General features: G+C 27.6%; 1 protein-coding gene across 1 annotated transcript in view; it reads right to left on the bottom strand.

The window, feature by feature from the left end:
- Positions 1-7,072: 7,072 nt before the first annotated feature.
- Positions 7,073-20,608, bottom strand: part of LOC100208518 (excitatory amino acid transporter) — a 45,502-nt gene continuing 31,966 nt past the window's right edge. Inside the window, exons 5-8 of the mRNA XM_065814303.1 lie at positions 18,801-18,946; positions 16,005-16,053; positions 8,278-8,412; positions 7,073-7,397 (exon numbers count right to left, since the gene is read on the bottom strand). Of these exons, the coding sequence (XP_065670375.1) occupies positions 7,118-7,397; positions 8,278-8,412; positions 16,005-16,053; positions 18,801-18,946 (610 nt within the window). The 3' untranslated portion in view covers positions 7,073-7,117. The remainder of the gene's footprint in view (positions 7,398-8,277; positions 8,413-16,004; positions 16,054-18,800; positions 18,947-20,608) is intronic.

Here is a 20,608-nt window from a genome sequence, read left to right on the forward strand (position 1 = left end):
ACTTCTTCAGAGTTCGTAGATTTACATGGAACATGAAAGCTAGTTTGATAAAGCATCTGTAAAAATTTTCTTTTTCCAAAAATTTAAATGTTTAAATATTTATAATTAACAAGTTGGTATAAAGATGCAGTAAAGAGCTTAGAACAACCTCCATCTCAGCTTAAAATTTAAACTTTGCATACTTAAAGTACTTTACCAGTAGTCTGGACTGCATATGCATATAAACTTTGTATTGATCATGTTTTATAGAACATGGATATAACATTTGACGAGAAACACATTTAGAAATCTTGCAAAATTGCACAAATGCAAATTCAAGTTAAATATTTCAAGAGTTTATATATACTAAACACATTTGATAATAAAAAAATATTCATAGCATTACAACTAATTTTGTTCTTTATTTTGTATTTTTTTTTTACTATTCTTTCATTATAACGTTTGATTTTAACCACTTTGTTTGGTTTTTGTAAATCTTTTTTTTTTCAATTATTACAATACAAAAAATGCCTCAATTATTTGCCATAATCCACTTTTATTTGGATAATTTAATTGACTTCAATAATTTTTCTTGCTTTAATGTCAGTGTTTATATGTAACTGTAATAAAAATTAATATCAAAGTTAATGTAGCCTGCCAAAAAATTTTTTAATTTTCAAAAAGTGTTAAATGGTTTAAGACGATGTTTTATTAGAGTTATGTAATAAAAAAATATATCTGTCTCGTCAAAACTATGGTTGAAACAAAATACGAAAGCAAAATCTCCTCAGAGCTTATATATTGACATGAAACATGTAAGCTAGTTTTGAAATCAGTGAAAATTTTCTTTATTTAAAAACTCTAATGTTCAACTCTTTATAATTAACATATAAATCAATTTATAAATAAAGTTTTTCACCAGTAGTCTGGTAAAACTGCACATAACCTTTATAATATGATGGATGCGGAGGGATGCAGAGTCCCAAAAAGGACTCCGGATTTGAAAGTCACAAAAAGATTACTTTATTCTAGTTTTTGGTATCTAGAAGCTCTAAAAATATAAATAAGTTTATGGACTACTAATAGGAAAAAGTTAAGACTTTTAGGTTAGAGGAACAATCATTTTTTAAGCACGGAGTCTTTAAGTATAATGGCAGCAAGGACTCCGGGACTCCGGGCTTAAAAACAATAAGTTTCAAGTCTTTAAATCTCATGAATTTTTTTCTTGTCGCAGATCATAAGTCAACAAACATGTTTAGAGCTTCTAGACACTACAGAATTAGAAAAAGTAGAGATATAAAGCCGGAGTCCTTTAGGGACTCCGCATCCCTGCTATATGCAAATGTACTTTTTAAACCTACCTTGCAGATTTGTCCGAGAGTATCTTTGTAACCTCCTCTAACCAAGGTTTTTTTCACTGCAAAAAGAAGACAGTCGTCAGGGCAATTTACAAGACCAGAAAATTTTGCGATTTTATTGGGTACAACAATACAACCAATGAACTTTTTAGACGAAGTTAATTTGTCTCTAGATCTTTTAAATTAAAAGTTAAAAATCATTTCTTTATTTATTGCAAAATTTATTTGAGTTAAGTTTTCTATAAGTTTTTCTTCTTCAAATAAATACGCTCTAGCTTTTAGTCTTGAAACTTTAACCACTTTTAATGCTACTTAAGCAAATGTTTTAGAAGATTACCTGTTATTAGTATTCCAAATACAGTTTACATACTTTATCATTATCTAGTATCGGAAAGTAGCGGCTAATTTTTTAACAGATTGTTGGAGTAGCTACTCCAACAATCTGTTGCCGATTGTTGGAGTAGCCGCTCCTTTCCGATGCTAGGTAAAGATAAAGTATTTAAAACTAGTTGTTAATTTTACATTTTAAAACGTTTTTCGATCTTTGTTAATTTTTCTTTGTTTATTTGTTTAATTTTTGTTAAATTTTCGATTTTTGTTAATTTTATATTTTAAAACGTTTTTCGATCAAACTACCGGATTTTGAATTTATTGCGCTCTAATGTTTATTTTTTTTTTTTTCTGAAAAGAACGCGGGAACTCAAAGAAAAACATACAGGTCTTGTCACCGAGAACCGCTGTTGAAGAACTTTGAACTTAGTAAATATAAATAAAATAAATAAATACAAATTTTAAACTTTTCCGTTGGTGATACAAATTATTTACAAATATTACGAATTAAAATAAAAATTAAAGTAAACAAATAAATAATAAATGACTACTGTACAAATAATGTCAGTGCAACTTTTAACAAAATTCAAATAATGGTGTTTAAATATAGTTTCTCACATAAACTTTAAATCAATATTGTATGCAAGTAAAATATAAATGAGTGATGACAAAACTGGGTACAATTAAAAGTATATAAAAATATTTTCAATTGAGAAATTTACTTTTTTTAGTTTTCTTTTGAATATAATAATTCTATTCATGAGAAAAATCAAAATTTTTTAAAATTATTTGGTTCCATAAAAAAACTCCACGAAAAGAAATGCAAAATTTACCAAAGTTTGTTTGAAATTTTGGTTGTTTAATAAAATTATCATTTCTTAAAGAATATATATATATATTTTTTTAAAGAATATAAATCAAAAAAGGAAGCTGGAGATGAGTTGGTTTTACATTTAAACATAAAACAAAGAACATTATAAACATTTACTTGATATATATTAAAAACATTCATGTTAAATAAAAGTGGCCTTGAGTGAGTAAAACGATTTTTGAAATTTATAAGACGTGCAATATGCTTCTGCTGACAATAAAGTGGCTTTAATTTACTTTTATGGGTACTACCCCATGCAATATTGGCATTATTAATATGACAGTGTATAAAAAAGTAATATAGTTGAGTTAATGAATGTTTGTTTAAAACAGTTCTTGCTTTATATAAAACTCCAATGCTTTTTGCAATTTTATTGCATAAATGTCCGATGTGATTCTTCCATGATAGATTTTCATCTACAATGATGCCTAAGAAATTTGTGAAAATTACTCTTTTTATTTGAATATTATCAATATGAAGAAGAGGCATATTACTTGGAAGTAAATGTTTTTTCAATTGTGGATGAAAGAAAATCCATTTAGTTTTATCAATGTTGAGTGAAAGTTTATTTGACTTGAACCAGTCTGATATTTTTGATAGTTCAATGTTCATATCATTAAAAAGTTTATTGATGTTATTATTAGATAGGAATAGGTTTGTATCATCAGCAAACATTATAGTTGTTAATTTTGAGACTTCATGGAGATCGTTAACATAAATCAGAAATAATAAGGGCCCTAATATAGATCCCTGTGAAACACAACAGGTTATATTTAGATAATCTTGTGAAGAAGATCCGTCGACATAGACAAATTGTTTGCGATGTTTTAAATAGCTTTTTAGTAGTTTTAAAGCATTACCGGTGATACCATAATGTTCATGTTTTTTTTAAACAGTATTTCATGGTCAATTATGTCGAAAGCCTTAGATAGGTCTATAAAGACGTCTAAAGTAAACTCTGACTTTTCAAATGAATCAGTTATACTAAGAGTAAGATGAATTATTGCATGTTCAGTAGAGTTATTTCTTTTAAAACCGTATTGATTTTTGTAAAGTATATTATTAACAGCAAGATGATTAGATATTTGGTTGAACAGAATTCTTTCTAAAATTTTTGAAAAAACAGAGAGGATAGATATTGGTCGGTAATTACTGACATTTGATGGTTCACCTTCTTTAAATATAGGCTTTATTTAGGCTATTTTTAGGTGATCGGGAAAAATTCTTTGATTTATAGAACATTTAAAAACTTTAAAAAGAATACGTTTCATGGTATCTCGTGAATCTATGACTATATTACAATTAATATCATCAGGGCCAACTGCTTTATTAGTTTTAAGCATTTTAAAAGCACTTTCAAATTCTAAAGAAGATACTTCAAATTTATCTAAACTAGAGATGAATGGAAACACGTAATCATTTATTGGATTAATCATATTTGGAATATTTTTGGCTAAATTAGGGCCAACAGACACGAAATATTTGTTTAATTCTCTTGCTATTTGTTTTGGTTCATATAAAAATACGCCATCAACTTTTATAGTGTTAGGCACAGAGCATAATTTTAATTTTTTATTTCCAGTAATTTGACTTATAATTTGCCATGTGCATTTTGAATTATGTTTATATTTTTCTAGTAAATCATAGTAATATCGTTTTTTATTTAAATTTTTTTCTTTGACTTTCAAACATTTTAGCGTAATTTTTATAAATAACTTTATTTTCTGGTGTTGGTTTTTTTAAGTACTTTATATACAGTTTTTGCTTTATTTTTGAGGATCTCCTAAGATTTTTATTGACCCATGGTGACTTTAAACTTTTATTCGTTATAATAAATTCACGTTTTGGAAAATTTGCATCCTATATTTCATAAAAAGTTTGAAAGAATGTATCGTATACTTCATTAGCTTCAAATGAACTGTTAATATGGTTCCAGTTTATTAAAGATAATTGATCCTTAAACGATGCTAGATTTGCATCGGTGAAAAAACGTTTGATAATGACTTTTTTATGTTGTTGTATTAATTTGTTGTCAATATTAATAGAGAAAAAAACAGGGAAGTGGTCAGAAACGTCACTTTTTATTATACCTTTTTTTAAAAGTTTTATTAAAGATATCGGTTGTTATAATGTTGTCAATTAAGGTAGCTGAAGTTGAGATTACTCTAGTAGGTTTGTTAATTAGTGGAATTGCTCCATGTTCGAATAAGTCATCGTAAAATTTTTTAATGTTGTTATTAACGTGATATTCAAAACAATTTAAATTTACGTCACCAATTATATAATTTAGTTTCTTTTCCTTAAAACTATTTTTTAAAATATCATTACACAAAAATGCATTAAAACTTTTAATATGGCCAGACGGTGGACGATAACAGCAGCTTATAAGTATGTATTTAGAACTATTGGTTAAAAGTTCAATTGTTAAAATTTCTTTATTGTCATCAGAAATACTCATCTCAGGCCTAATAAAAAACCTCAAATTTTCCGTTATATAAAAGTACACCACCTCCGCGTTATATAAAAGTACACCACCTCCGCGTTTATTTGCGTTACGCGCTAGTGGGATCATATTAAAACCTCGAATATGGAGATTTAAATTAGATTTAGCGTCATCAAATTCATACCACGTTTTAGTTAAGCAAACTATACTAAATGTATTTGAAGTTTCCTCTATTAAATTACACAAATTTTCAAAGTTTTTTTTAAGACTTCTAATGTTAAAATGAATAACATTTAAATGATCCCGAGAAAGAAATTCTTTTATTTCATGGTAATAGAAGTAGGAACAATTGTTTCGCAAAGCTCCTACATCACTAAAATAGTTTAGATCCGGATCTGAATTAGTGTCAAGCACCAAGTCGTTAAATTGAAAAAAGTTAAATGATAGCGATTCAAAATTGTTTTGATAATTAGAATCCATTTTTAAAATTTAAATAACTAGAAATAAAAGAATTCATTTAAAAATCGCGCGTAATAAGTTTGTTGTAAATAACTTTAGCAAATTTACCTTTTGCTCTTAATTCCTTTGCTTCTTTAAACAACTTTTTCCTAATTTCCGTTGTTCCTTCGCTAAAATCTTCATTAACATATAGTTTTTCATTCCAAAGTTTTAGTTTGATAAAGTTTTCAAAAACTGCGATTTTTTATTTTCTTCTTATATATTATTAAATTTAATTTCCATTTTATCAAATTTATCATTAAAAAGTTTTATTAATGTGTTTTCATGTATCTCCAGTAAATCCTTTATATTGGTTGCTGAAAATTTCGCCATTATTTATTTATTTTATTTTTTTCCTTCGATAAAAAAATACGTCCGTTCACGATTGCGGTTGGTTCAATAATCATAAATGTTTATTAAGTAGGGGTCATTAAGGTTAGTGTCAGGGGTTGGTTACCCCGTGGTTCAAAGAATGTTTATTCAAAACCTCAGTTGACAAAATTTTTTGGAGCCAAAATCTTATTTTACACCAATTTCTGAAGATCCTGCAGAATAACTTTTTACAACATGTTCTTTTTCTTTGATTAATATTTAATCCAATATATACCTTTAACGAGAAAAAAAAAATACAGAATAAACTTTAAGATCCCTGCCAGGCCGGGGAAAAGAGGACCTTAAAAGTTATCACTTTCTTTTAATGCTAAACCACATTTTAATATAAATGATCAATTTATAAATCAAGGTGCAAGTTCAATTTCAAAAATTGAAAAAATGAAACACCCTATTGTGTATATAAATGGCAGGAGCAAGAAGAAGACAGCCTCATCACCAAGTCCCGGTCGCTGTCAATGTGTATTACATTTTTTTAAAAAATTATATATAAAATTTTATTATTACGTATAGATTACAGCTTTTAAAATATCATATTTTAAAAGCTGTAATCTATAAGATATATACATGATAAACAAACAATAGCATACCTTATCAAGATTCATTCAAGAAAATAAGTTAAATCAAAGTTAAGTGAGAAATTACAACTAGTTACCAGTAGCGAAGAGAGCAAAAAAAGAAAGAAAGAAAAAAAAAGGAATATCTTTTACGAATCGACGACTTTTTTACGGATTCGGCTTACTTTACTATTAAAAGATGGTAATAAATAAAAAATAAAATATTCTTCAGAATAATTAAAAAAAAGTTCCAAGTGCGTAGCTTAATCTTTAAAAGAACTCCGCAAAACCTTCTCTAGAATTCCATGTAATAATTTTTTTTTATTATTTACTATATTCATCTATTTTACTGAAAAAATGATTTTACCTTTTGAAAACGGATTGGCGCGGATAATGATTAGGTTTAAATAGAACAAAAAAAAACAACATGGTTTCATATAGACTTAACGAAAGCAATTTGAAGAGGAAATACGAGGCTCCAATGGAGCTGTAGAAAAAATAGCTTCCATGTATGTTAATTCAATAAAACTTAATCTAATTAGCATCCAAATTAATATTTACGCTGCAGTTATTTTAAACTGATTATACTATTTTATTATTTTTATAAATTATTTAATATTTATTAACGTGCGCCAGACATTCAAAATTAGGAGAGCAATAATATATTTTAATTAAATATAAAATAATTGTTTCATAAATATGTCTGCATTCTTTTTGAGCTTATTTCATAAGGTTCTTTATAGAACTTATTTTCATGATCAGTTTTAATTACTAGTTTGCCATTTGAAAAGTTTGATTTGCACTCGTTTTCTTCATCGTCTTCGCTGAAACTATTACTGAAACTTTCATGAAACATTTGAGCTGCATTATGAACTGAAGTGATATTTTCCAGTTCATTTTTAGATAAATGCTGAACAATACCAGCACCGTACGCATCACCAAGAACATTTATCATAGTACGAATGCGACCTCTAAAAAAAATTAAAATTATTTATAATAGTAACAGCTTGAGTGTATATAAACTGTTTTTTTTTTAATTTTAAATGCTTATATTTTAGAGCTAAAGCTAACTGTAGAAGTAAATCATTCATTCAAGTAAATCCAGCATTCTGCTTTAATACAGTCTTTTCTGATGCAAATAAAAAAAAATTATCCGGTACGTTTATACAAGTCAACTAAAAACTACACATATTTTACTCAAGTTCTTATTTTTCACAATTGTTTAGTTCTGAAGGGTTTCCATTACCCTGCTAGCACACTGTGTTAAACCAACGTTGTTCAGACGTTGGCCGAACGTGGTATGCTAGCCGATAATTATGTTTAACTATGATATTATAAAAGAGTTTTAGTTGACTCTCATTATTTACAAAGCAGCAGTAATATAGATAGACATTGTTAAATCTTAAAGTTTGATGATGATACAGAAATACAACAGTAGGCAGTGGAATTGACTCGTCACTCAGCAGTCTCATCATTTTACTGTATCTGTCCTTCCATGCTTTAAAAACTTTTATACGTCTAGATTTTTCAACTGCACTTTTCAACTCTCTCCCTCTTTATGTTTTCCTGACTCATACAACCTACAACTTTTCAATTTTTCTGTTAACCGTTTCCTTGCTTTTTAACTCTATTATATTTTTTCTAGTAATTCCCAACTTAATAGTGCTTGCAGCTGTGTTAGGAGTGAATCGAAATAAAAAAATTTACACTTATTATTTGTTTCAAACAAAACATTGTAACTATACTGACAAAATTTTGTGTACAATAATATTGACATAATTCTTATGCATTTTACTGTCCCTCTATAAAATAACTCTAGATTCACTTTAAGGTTTTAATTGAACAACTTACAGAAACCAATCCACTGAAAAAAAAACTGCAACCATGTCTGTAGGTAGACCAACTGTATCTAAAACAATAATCATTGTTATAAGACCAGCATGCGGAATAGCTGCTGCTCCAATTGATGCCAAAATGGAAGTCACACTAAATTTAAATAGTTACCGTTCAAATTATCAGAATTTAGAATAAACGAAAACATTTAAATATAACGCAACAAATGAAAATATAACAAACAAATGAAAACATTTAAATATAACGCAAAATGTTTTTAAAAACAATACGAAATTTTTTCATTTTTGACATGTTTCGTTAAATTTCTTTTTACATTTTCAAAAGACATTACATTTTAGATATATTTTACAATAAAAAACTTTAGAAAAAAAATTTGAAAATAGAAGTTTCAAAAGAGAAAAAATAATGGACAAAAAAAATGTACTTAATAAATCAATAAAATTGATTACAAAAATGACTTGGTAAGTAGCAATTCAATATAACCAGAGTTAAACTAAACTGGCTGTTTAAATAATTTAGGTATGCTTGAAATATCAGAAGTAACTATTAAATGAGGAACTTTCCTATTTAGTATGAAGCCCTTCTTTTACCTTAAATTTGCAATTGGTTCAAACAATATCTAAAACATCAATAGAAATTAATATATACATTTAAATGTTTATGTGGTGTTGTTTATTACTTTTAAGGTGCTCATTAGTTCTATTTATCAAATTTCAAATGTCTAAAATCCTAGTTATCAAAAGGCTAATACATGCAAATGCTTATTAGGGTGCATACAATGCAATACAATTTACTTTAAAAGATGCGAAGGGAAAATATTCTCGAGCTAAATTATAAATTTTAGAATAAATTTGATTTTAAATATTTGCGCAATGCATGAAACAATTATTTAAAAACAAGATACTAGATTATAATTCAATATATAAATATTCACTGCCTCCAAAATATAAGTAACCATATAAAAAATTCTATTTTTTAAACTTCAATTACCGAAGACAGCATTTTTTCTAAAATAAAGACTCTTTAAATGGAATCATATTGTTAATATTACATAATATAATACATATATTACATGTCTACCTAAAAATGAATGTTTTATTTTTAATGTATTGGTATTTTAATGTGAAAATGTGGTCTTTGAAAACATTACCAACTTTTTATAAATATTAAAAAAATCAATTAAATAATTATTTTTGTAGTTGGTGTCATATTATAAGGAATGATTTGACATTAGATCACAGCTTTGCGTTGTTTTGGTAAACAGCTTTATTATATAATTTTAAGTATAATAATAATAATTTCTTACAATTAATATTTTAGGGTATAGGTCCTTAATAATGGTAGAAAACAAATACAACTTAACTTTTCAAGAACATGCTATCAAAGATTATAAGGAAGGAATCAAACAAAAAGAAACTACTTGCAAATACTCCATTAACAAGTGTTAGTGTCCAATATTCAAATGATTAAGCAATGCAGTTTAGAAACAAAATATTTAATGTTATATTTTTATTAGTAAATGCACACTTTAAAATATTAGTTAAATCTAATATTTCTATATATTATATTTCATTTATATATTATTGTGTATTAACTTGATTTATACAATAAAATCAAATTAATAAAGTATTAATAAATATAATATTTATTATTACTTTATTAATACAAACATACAAGCTCCTTTTTCTATATGTGTGTCTAAAGTTCATTTGCTTTTAAGTGATTCATTACAAAATAGTGCATGGTTGTAGCAGACAAGACAGTAATTCAAATGCTTCAGCTAGGTTTCTTTTCATGTTTTTGAAATGTAAAATAAATCTGATAAGAAACTTAAAAACAAAAATGTTCCAAATTACATGGTTGGCATTGTGCCAGCATATAAGACACAATGAAACAGAATCTTCAATCTGTTCCAACTATTCACATGAATAAAATTAAAAATAACTAGTTCATTTAAGGGTGTCGCAAAAAAAACAACCAACTTTGAGATATTTGGGGAGAGGTGAGTTTGGTGATTTTTTTGAATGTTGATAAATCAATTAACCTTGATTCATAACAAAAACAGCATTCATTTACATTAAAAAAGTTTCATGATGGTGTTACTATAAACTCTATTTTGATGAAATACCAGGCAAACTTAATGTTGTATAATAGCATTGTCCTATAAGGCTATCATATTTCTTTACCTGAATGTTTTTGCAAAGTTATAATTTGCATAGAAAATTTTCCTGCCCATATATGAAAGCTAATGGTATGAATTTAATTATAATGAAGTAAGATACTACTCTCCTCCAGGTAGATCTCCATATTCTGCTTCCATTATACGTTATGCACTAATTTACAGAACACTTCAGCACAGTCATATAAGTTATCGTTAGAACAATTGCCCTTATCATTTTTTAGTTTACTAAAAAAAATTTGATTTTGTGATAAAAATTCACTCAAGACTGTAAAAGCTATGTTACAAAAAAATTGTGTATCAAGTGATTGTATGCTTCTTATGGATGAGATGTATATAGCCCAGTATCAAAGTGGTAAACATGTTGGTGAAAATATGTTGTTCAAAATATGTTGGTAAAAATATGTTGGCGAAAATATGTTGTTGAAAATTCAGAAAGCAATCTTTATAAAAGTGTTGCTGTTGATTGTTGGGCTTTAAAAGTCTATTACTTATGTTGTCAGATTGTCACCTGAAGTTGGCATAACAGGTTCATTGTTGAAAAAAGTATTTGATAACTTGTTGAACGCAAAAAAATATGTTTTCCCCTTTTTTTCATTTAAATTGTTCAGAGACAAAGTTTCTCCTGATTACATTGCGTGAAATTTATTTCATAAAATTTATGAAAAAGATTAATTACTAAACAAGAACTAAAAATAAAACAAGAAAAATTAATTATGCTCCTGGATACCTGACTTGATGTCAAGATACAACTGATTGTAGTGTTGAGTTGGCCCAAAAATAACAAATGCAATGACCAATTAATTGAATGCAGAATCTTCTCAACTCAGTGCATGGGTTTTGCTTGTGCCTCTGTTTTTATGACTAGGCAACTCATTCTATTATCTCCTAATGAGGATACAGCTCTAAACTCAGTTTAATGATCAGATCAAACTGTGATCAGAAGCACCCTTAGGTGCTTCTGATCACAGAAAATAAGTTATCTTATTCATCACCTGAATTCCCCTATTATCATACCTCTAACAACTACCTTAAAGCTGACTGGGATTCTTTCCATGATTTACTTTGTGATGGCCCTTGGGTAGAAATCTTTCTTCTTCCTGTCAACAAATGTGCTTCTTACATAACTTCATGGATTCAGGCTGGCATGGAACCTTTTGTTCCCTCTCGACGATTCCAGGTCAAGCCTCACTCTCCTCTATGGTTTTCCTCACACTGTGCTGCTGCGATTGCCAATTGAAACCATTACTTATGAAAACAGACGTCTGTTTATTACTGCTAGAAACCATTGTAAAAAGGTTTTGTCTAATGCCAAAGCCGCTATTCTCAGGTCATGAAATCTTGTATCTCATCTCTAAAATTAGGCTCTCGTGACTTCTGGAGAATCTTTAATAGCATTAATGATAAGGGAAAATCTTTAATTCCACTTCTCTTGTATGGTTAAGACTTTGTCACCTCACCTAAAGACAAAGCTGAATTGTTTGCTTAAAACTTTTCATCAATATCATCTCTTGATTCCATTAGTTGCGCTCTACCTGATATTGGCAACAAACAGGTTGATCCATTGCTTGACATTTGTATCACGCCAGCTTCTGTATCTAAAGCAATTTCCTGCCTAGACTCTTCTACAGCTTGTGGCCCAAACAATATACCTGTTATTGTCTTGCAGAAGTGTTCCCCAGAGCTGTTGTCTATACTCTCAAAACTATTCAACAAGTGCTTATCAGAGTCTTGTTTTACAGCCTGCTGAAAAGCGGCATCTGTTATCCCTATCTTCAATAATTCTGAAGAGCGATCTGATTCGTCTACTACCATCCCATTAGTCTTCTTCCTATCATAGGCAAGGTTTTTGAATCTTTAATTAACAAACACTTAATTTCTCATCTTGAACCTAATAACTTACTTTCTGACCATCAAAATGGATTTCGATCTTCTCGTTCAACAGCTGATTTGCTAACATTAATAACAGATAGGTTTTATCATGCACTAGATAAAGGTGGAGAGGGTAAGGCCATCGCTCTTTACATTTCAAAAGCTTTTGATAAAGTTCGGCATGCTGGTCTTCTCCATAAGCTTTCTTCTTATGGTGTATCTGGCAACATCTTTAAGATTATTGAAAACTTCCTTTCCAATCGTAGTATAAAAGTTGTCCTCAATGGACAGCACTCTTCTTCTCATTCTGTAACTTTAGGGGTTCCTCAAGATTCAATCCTTGGCCCTATACTTTTTTTAATTTACATTAACAATCTTCCATATATTCTCACATCTAAGGTGGCATTGTTTGCTGATGATACAACCATTTATTCTTGTCGTGATAAGAAACCAACATTCTCTGATTGCTTGGAGGGGGCATTCGAACTTGAAAGGATCTCACCTCTGCTACAGCATGGGGCTCACAGTGGCTGGTGAACTTCAATACAGATAAAACTCAATTTTTTAAGCCAATCGTTATCGCAGTTAACAATTGGCTGAAAAAAAGTTAAGTTAGATCTTCCTATATTTATGAACGGTGATGTACTCGATGAGTCATTTATTCTTCATCTTCTAGGATTAACTCTTATTTCTGATCTTTCTTAGAAATCATATATCAAATCAGTTGCAAAGTTAGCATCTGCTAAGGTTGCATCTCTTTATCGAGCTCGATACTTTCTTACTTCGGATTCTATTCTCTATCTCTATAAATCTCAAATCCGACCTTGTATGGAATACTGTTGCCATATCTGGGGTGGATCTTCTAATGATGCCCTTTCTCTTTTAGACAAGGTGCAAAAACGCATTGTAAACATAGTTGGACCTGCTCTCGCAGCCAACCTCCAACCATTATCAAATCGTCATAATGTTGCTTCTCTTTCTCTTTTCTACAAATTCTATAATGGGCACTGCTCTAAAGAGCTAGCATCTCTTGTGCAATCTACTAAAATTCATTCTCATGTTACGTCATTCAATTAAGTGTCATCCTTTTTCTGTGACTGTTCCTAAGTGCTCCAAAAACTCTTATTCGCCTAGTTTTTTTTCTCAACCATCAGCTCTTTGGAATTCGCTTCCTTCATCTTGCTTTCCTGATTCATATAATTTGCAATCCTTCAAGTCGTCTGTCAATCATTATTTTGCTCCACAATCTTCATCTTTTCTCTTCCAGAAACTTCCAACTTTAAATAGTGGTTGCTTGCAGCCTTGTTGGAAGTAAAGATGTTTAAAAAAAAAAAATTGTTGGGTTATAGAGCATTTTATACCAACTTTCAACACAAAAGTAAAAAAAAAAAAATAAATAAAGAAAAAACATAATAAAAAACAATTTTTTTAAACTCATAACATGTCAATCTATATAAATCAGATTAAATTTATTTTATAACCAAGACTTCAATTTGTGCAAAAATGTGGTGTAAATATAAATAATTATTGCAGATGATATATATATATATATATATATATATATATATATATATATATATATATATATATATATATATATATATATATATATATATATATACATATATATATATATATATATATATACATATATATATATATATATATATATATATATATATATATATATATATATATATATATATATATATATATATATATGTATATATATATATATATATATATATATATATATATATGTATATATATATATATATATATATATATATGTATATATATATATATATATATAATATATATATATATATATATATATATATATATATATATATATATATATGTATATATATATATATATTTAGGTAAAACCAAGTTGCCAACAAATGGGTTGTCAAAAACTATGACTCATTACATTCAGTTAATGGTTAACTACTCATGAAAAAACAACTTAAATTTTCTATTGTCTATGGTTAGCTACACTTTTAAGCTAAAGTTAACAACTTTTAAATTTTTAATGCTCTTTAAACATTATTTTATTTCTTTTAGTAAAAAACTTTAGGAAAAATAAATAAATGTTTGCTTTTACCATATTAGGATTAAAACTTTACCATAATAAGAATGCGATTAAGATTAAAAATTCACCATATTAGAATGTACAAAATCAAATAAAGAGCTTGAGAACTTAATAAGAACTTTAAGAAAAGTATAAATAAAACATAATAGATAAACATAATAGAATGTATAAAATTTCTACAATATATTAATTAGAGATGGGAATCGAACCCTTCTTTTAAAGTTCGTGGTTCGGGTTCGATTCGGTTATATCTAATGTTCAAGTTCGGTTCAGTTCGGTCTTAAGTGCAGTTCAGGTTTGGTTTGGTTCAGTGACGACTAAAGTTCAGGTTCGGTTTGGTATCAACACAATTTTTTTATTAGTTTTATTAGTTACATTCACAATGATAAAGTACTAAATATATATAAATACTAAATATATATAAATACTAAATATATATAAATACTAAATATATATAAATACTAAATATATATAAATACTAAATATATATAAATACTAAATATATATAAATACTAAATATATATAAATACTAAATATATATAAATACTAAATAGCAATGCTTTAAATACTTCTAAAAACAAAAACTGCAGTTAAAGTGCGCAAAACATAAAAGCAGTAAATTTTTGAAAACAGATAATGGCAGCTTAAGTAGTAGTGTTCAGTTTTTATGACCCTGCAATGTTAACAGCCCCCTCAAATGGAGGAGGGTTAAAACTTTATATGGTCATAGTTTTTGAAAAATAAGAGATTATTGCATGAAATTTGAAATTTGTTGATGAATATAAATTTAGATAAAAATAGTAAAGAAAATATTTTATAAACTTGTTGCTCCCACGTTAAGGGCTGGGTGGGCCCAAAAATTAGGGTTTTTTTGTTCCCAAGCTCCAAATAGCCCAATTTTTTGCAAAACATTCTTTTTTGATATAAGCATAAACATACAAAAGTTTGGAGTTTGCGCAACGCCTGTAAGTGTCAAAACTCAAACATCTAAAAATCCAGTGTACACCACTGGTAGCTTACTGTCAGTCTAGTAATTAGGGCTGCATATTATATTTGAGAAATATCAGCATTTCTAATCTTTCTGGGTCTAGGCAAGCCCTGTGATCACTTGTCAACCTACACACTAAAAAGATCTTTTCACTGGCAGTACTTGTAAAACGAATAGCCAACAACTTTCTAGCAATCAATACCTTTGTCAGAAGCTTATGTTCACAATCATTGTTTTTCCGAATTGCAATGCATAACATATGGAAAGAGCAGTGCCAAGTATTTGTCAAATTCATATCTTGTGTCATTACTGCCAGTCTTAAACAATAGTGGCAGCTGTTTTAAAGTTTGCCAGCAAATCATACAATTCAGGGTCAGCTTTACTTCTTTTTTGAAGGAGGCATTTGATTGAAATAACTGCATTTACTAAAGTTCTGGTTCGGTTCAGTTCAGTCATAGGTAAGGTTCTATATCAGTTTGTTCGGTTCGAGTACAGTTCGTTTCCCATCTCTAATATCAATCCAAACAATAATAATCTAAACAATTACTATATAAATAGTGGTCTGATTATGCTTTAGGATTCATCTTTACCTTATAAGAATGTAATCACCAAATGACAACTGTTTACCAATAGATTGAGCTAAATTTGCAATATAAACATTATTAAAACAAAAAAATCTTTTGAAACAAAGTAAAAATATATAGTTTTGTTAAATAGTTTAATTGAAAAATATAGTAATAGAGACAGGAGAGCTTGTCTTTGGAATCTCCTCTCTTTTTCTATTTGTATATTAATACAAATAGAAATATTATTTTATGTAATTTTTTTCTTCATTTTTGTAATAAGTATTTAACTTAAAATATCTGGTTTTAAGTTTTAACAACAAAATTGATTCACTAAACTTCAATCTTTTAAATTTAAAAACCAAACTAAAACCTTTTTGGTTAAATTTTAATTTTGATCAAAATAGATAAATAATCAAAATTCATAATTTTAAAATCAAAGAACAAAAAATTTATTAATTTAAATAAAACATATTAACACTCCTAAGAAAAAATTGTAACAAGAAATTGTTAAAAATTTTTTTTTTTTAATTTGTAACAAGAAATTGTTTAAACAACTTCTCGTTAAAAATTTGTCTTTCATAACCTCTTTCATAGTTACAACTTTTATAATCCTATTTATTAAATATGGGATATATTCATTTTAAGCCTTACACTAAAAAAAATAATTAAATAATAGTTAAATTTGCTTACGATGAAAATGCAAAAATTTTAGTTATGTAAATTGAGATCTCCCTATAATAATGCTGAACCTAATAGTAGTAGTGCCTATTCATGCATTTTTACATGGAGCTGAAGACAGCCATTAAAACCGAGTTAATGGCAAGAAAGAGTCTATCAAGAATAAAAACTTTTCTTTTGTTGATATCAACAAAGTTAGATTAACTCTAATGCTACTATATTTTTAATATAAACAAACCTATTTATACAAAAACGGGCAATTATCAGTAAATAAAAACGCATTACTAAATACCACTTTGATACTGCAATAAATACCGTAATAAAAAATAAACATCATTGCGTGATATACATTGCAAAACTCAACATAATTACATATCTGTTTATGACAAGTCGCTCAGAACTTTTTCATAAGGAAATATAAGAAATTTATGTAAATATGTAACTTATATAAATTAATAACAACATATCATTTATATTTAATGTAAAAACTCTATTTGTATAGTGTTATGTACAAATGTTTGTAAGTATAAATGCCAGTTGGTTGTGTATAATACATGTATAGTTTGAGATATAATTTGAAAATTTTTTTTAACAATTGTAAGTCTCTTTTGCTTAAATTGTCTTATTTTGAATTTAAAAAAGCAGCAAGTTTAAAAAAACTAAAACAAATTTATTTGCATAACAGTGGATTTGAACCCACAGAAACGTTTAAACGTTGGCACTAAGTTCAGCGCACTTAACCTACTAAAAATAAATGTTATTTAGGCAAACCACCCATTTTATGAACTTTTTGTAGTGATTAAAGAAGTATTTGAAAACCACAATATTTCTCCAAAAAAAGAAAAAGAAAAACAGCAACAAAAAACACAAGTACGAAAACTGCATTTAAATTGAATGTTATTATTAATAGAGATGTAATATGCAAATGCATAAAAAAACAATATGTAATAATATTTAATAACATCTGTTAGTGTAAGTTGGTAAGCTGAGATAATGGATTGTATAATTAAGAATCATGTATGTATATAATATAAGGAAACTTTTAAAACATTTCTATCAATTACAAGTCTTTTTGCTTAAATTGTTTTGTTTTAAATTTTTGTATTTATGTTATTGTATTTATAAAATATTGGCAAGATAACATTGTATCTATTAATTGAGCTAGTAAGGCTCATGCAAAGGTATTATAAGAAGTTCTTCTATAAAAATTTATAACAGTAGTTATCAGTTTCCCATGACTTACCCCACCCCCTCTATGATAGTTCAGTTTGATAAAATTCACATCATAATTTAATAACCCTCAAAAACTGGTATTAAAGCAGGTTAACTAAAAGTTTTTTCTGTAGTTTAATGCAGAAATGTTGCTACAAAAAAATAGAGTACGGAGTTATACAGATAGAGTTAACTCATTTGATATATGTAGCTCCCTGAACCGGTTTTCTGGGTTATCTTTTGCTTTGTAAATAATTACAGCCTTAATGAGAGGGTTGAATTTTTATTATAGCCTAAATTTACGCAAAACACCAGGGAAAATATCATTCAACTGTCATCTATGTTAAAGAAATTTGTTAAGTGTTTACATAATCAATTAGATAAATATCATGCATCTAATACTGTAAAGAGACAAGTTTCTTTCTTAAAGTACAACGGTGTTAAGTGCTGACTTTTTTTTTGAAATAAATAAGTTGGAAGGTTCTAATAACCTCTAAGTATGCAGAAAAAGGGCGCATATTTTTTTTTGCTCTAGAAGCATTTTTGGAATAAACTTTTATATTATTTACTAAACTAAACTACTTTTTAACACCGTTTAAGAATATTGAATTAATATTGAATTAATATGGAATAAGTATAGAAATGGTCAGTGTGAACCTTATTTAAAAAAAAAAAAATTATGGTTTAAAAAAAAAAAAAATTTAAAAAAAATTAAAAAAAAAAAAAAACTTTAAATTTTCAAAAATAAATTTACTAGTGTTAAGTTAATTGATTTTGTAGTTAATTTGTTTTTATAATGTTAGAGTCTTAAATTTGCTCTTTTAAAGTTGACTTCTAAGCTAACAAAATTAAAAGCATAATAGTTAAGGGGTAATAAATACTACATCAAATTTAAAAGTTAAGTTGTTAAAAAAAAGTAATCACGCATACCAATAAAAATTGCACTGACAGCTTCATAAAGAGCAGTACCATCCATATTAATTGTTGTTCCAATTGGTATGATAAATCTAGTAATTCTTTTGTCAATATTGAGTTTTTCTTCAAGGCATTGAAAAGTCACAGGTAATGTTGCTGCACTAAATTAAGAACAGAGAGATATACAAATTTATCAATACATGGCAGTAATAATGCGGTAGTGGTGTTGTGGTAAAGCGCTCGCTTCATAAGCGAGAGGTTCCGAGTTCGATCCCCACCACGTCCCTGGTAGTACCGCGCTCAACTTGTTTCTCTGCGCAGCGGCCTTGTTCGTCGAGGTTCGTGTTTCGGAGTTATAGAGTTGAGAGAGGGTTACAACCACTATTAAGTAGCCTCCTCATCTGCAATGGCCTTCTTGGCCTTGAGGAGGTGAATAACAAAAAAAAAAAAAAAAAAAAAACTTTTATTTGATATACAACTAACTTAAAATTTATTAATTTTATTTATTTAATTTTTAGTTTTTGAAAACTTGTTTTTAAAAGGTTCTTACAAAAATTTAATTTACTTAATTCAAATCTTAAGGTGAAACACCTGTTAGCTTTTCAATTTTATGACCACAAAATTACAAATTTTAAATTTTTTTTGTAGTTATTTTAGGTGCTCCCAGAAGTCCTTACGGTCTTATCACAGAGCACCGCGGGAGAGCATTTAACAAGAAGTTCACGCCTCCTTCCGTACCAATGTCGCTTAAATGGCTAGAGCAAATTTACTAAATATACTAAATTTATAGTAAATAAAATAACACAACAATCCAATCACAGTAATATTAATGGTCCAATTTTCTAATTTTATATCCAGTTTTTTCTATATTTGTGTCAAAATTGGTTAAATTTTAGTTTTTAAATGTTTGTTTTGATTGTAATTCTTTTCTGAAATTATCTTATATTTATTTAGCACAACCTTGTGTTAAAAACAGTTTTCTTTTTGCACTGTTTTCAGAAAATTGAAAACGTTTTAACTTAATTTTCTTGTTTTGTCAGTGTTTTTTAATTTTGTACCAAATTTTATTTTTATTGTATTGTGTTCCTATTGTGATTTCATTGTAAAAAGATGAGTAGCCCCCTTAACTATAATAACTTCCTGGGTCTTGGGGAAGTGAATATATACAATAGCTATTATAATAATTATTATAAGTTATCATAAAAAAAACTAATTGTAGTTAGTTTTTTTTTTATCTAAAAAAATTTTAAATACTAAAAAAATACTTTTAATACTGAAAAACACTTCTATGAACTTATTTAATGTTTATTTAACTTTTTTTACTTTTTACTTATTAATATTGATCAACTATCATATTATAAAATATTAAATTATTGTATATTAAACTTATTAAATTATTAAGCTTAGTAAATTAAAATTATTAAATTATTGTAAATTAAACTATTGTATTGATCAACTATTGTATTATAAATTTTAATCATTTTTTGTTTGTTTATAGAATTTTCTAATTGATTACATAATTACATAGATTTGTCTAATTGATTACATAATTATATAACATAAGTTTTTCTAACATATGATAATTGCATGACATTTCCTCTGGTGTTTATTGAAATTTAAGGCTATAATAAAATTTAACCCAAAAATTGCTTAACCATGAATGCGTGTTTAGATAACACCTCTGATGTAACACTGCAATAGCCTGCTGTCAGGGGCTTCATGTTGGGGGCTGCAGGTACATACATCTATTATTTTACAGCCTGCAGCCACAAAGGAGTGCCACTACATTGACTGAGGTTTTGGCATTGGGCAGCAAACTTTTC

Source organism: Hydra vulgaris, chromosome 12 (genome assembly GCF_038396675.1).
Source record: "Hydra vulgaris chromosome 12, alternate assembly HydraT2T_AEP".
Classification (NCBI taxonomy): domain Eukaryota; kingdom Metazoa; phylum Cnidaria; class Hydrozoa; order Anthoathecata; family Hydridae; genus Hydra; species Hydra vulgaris.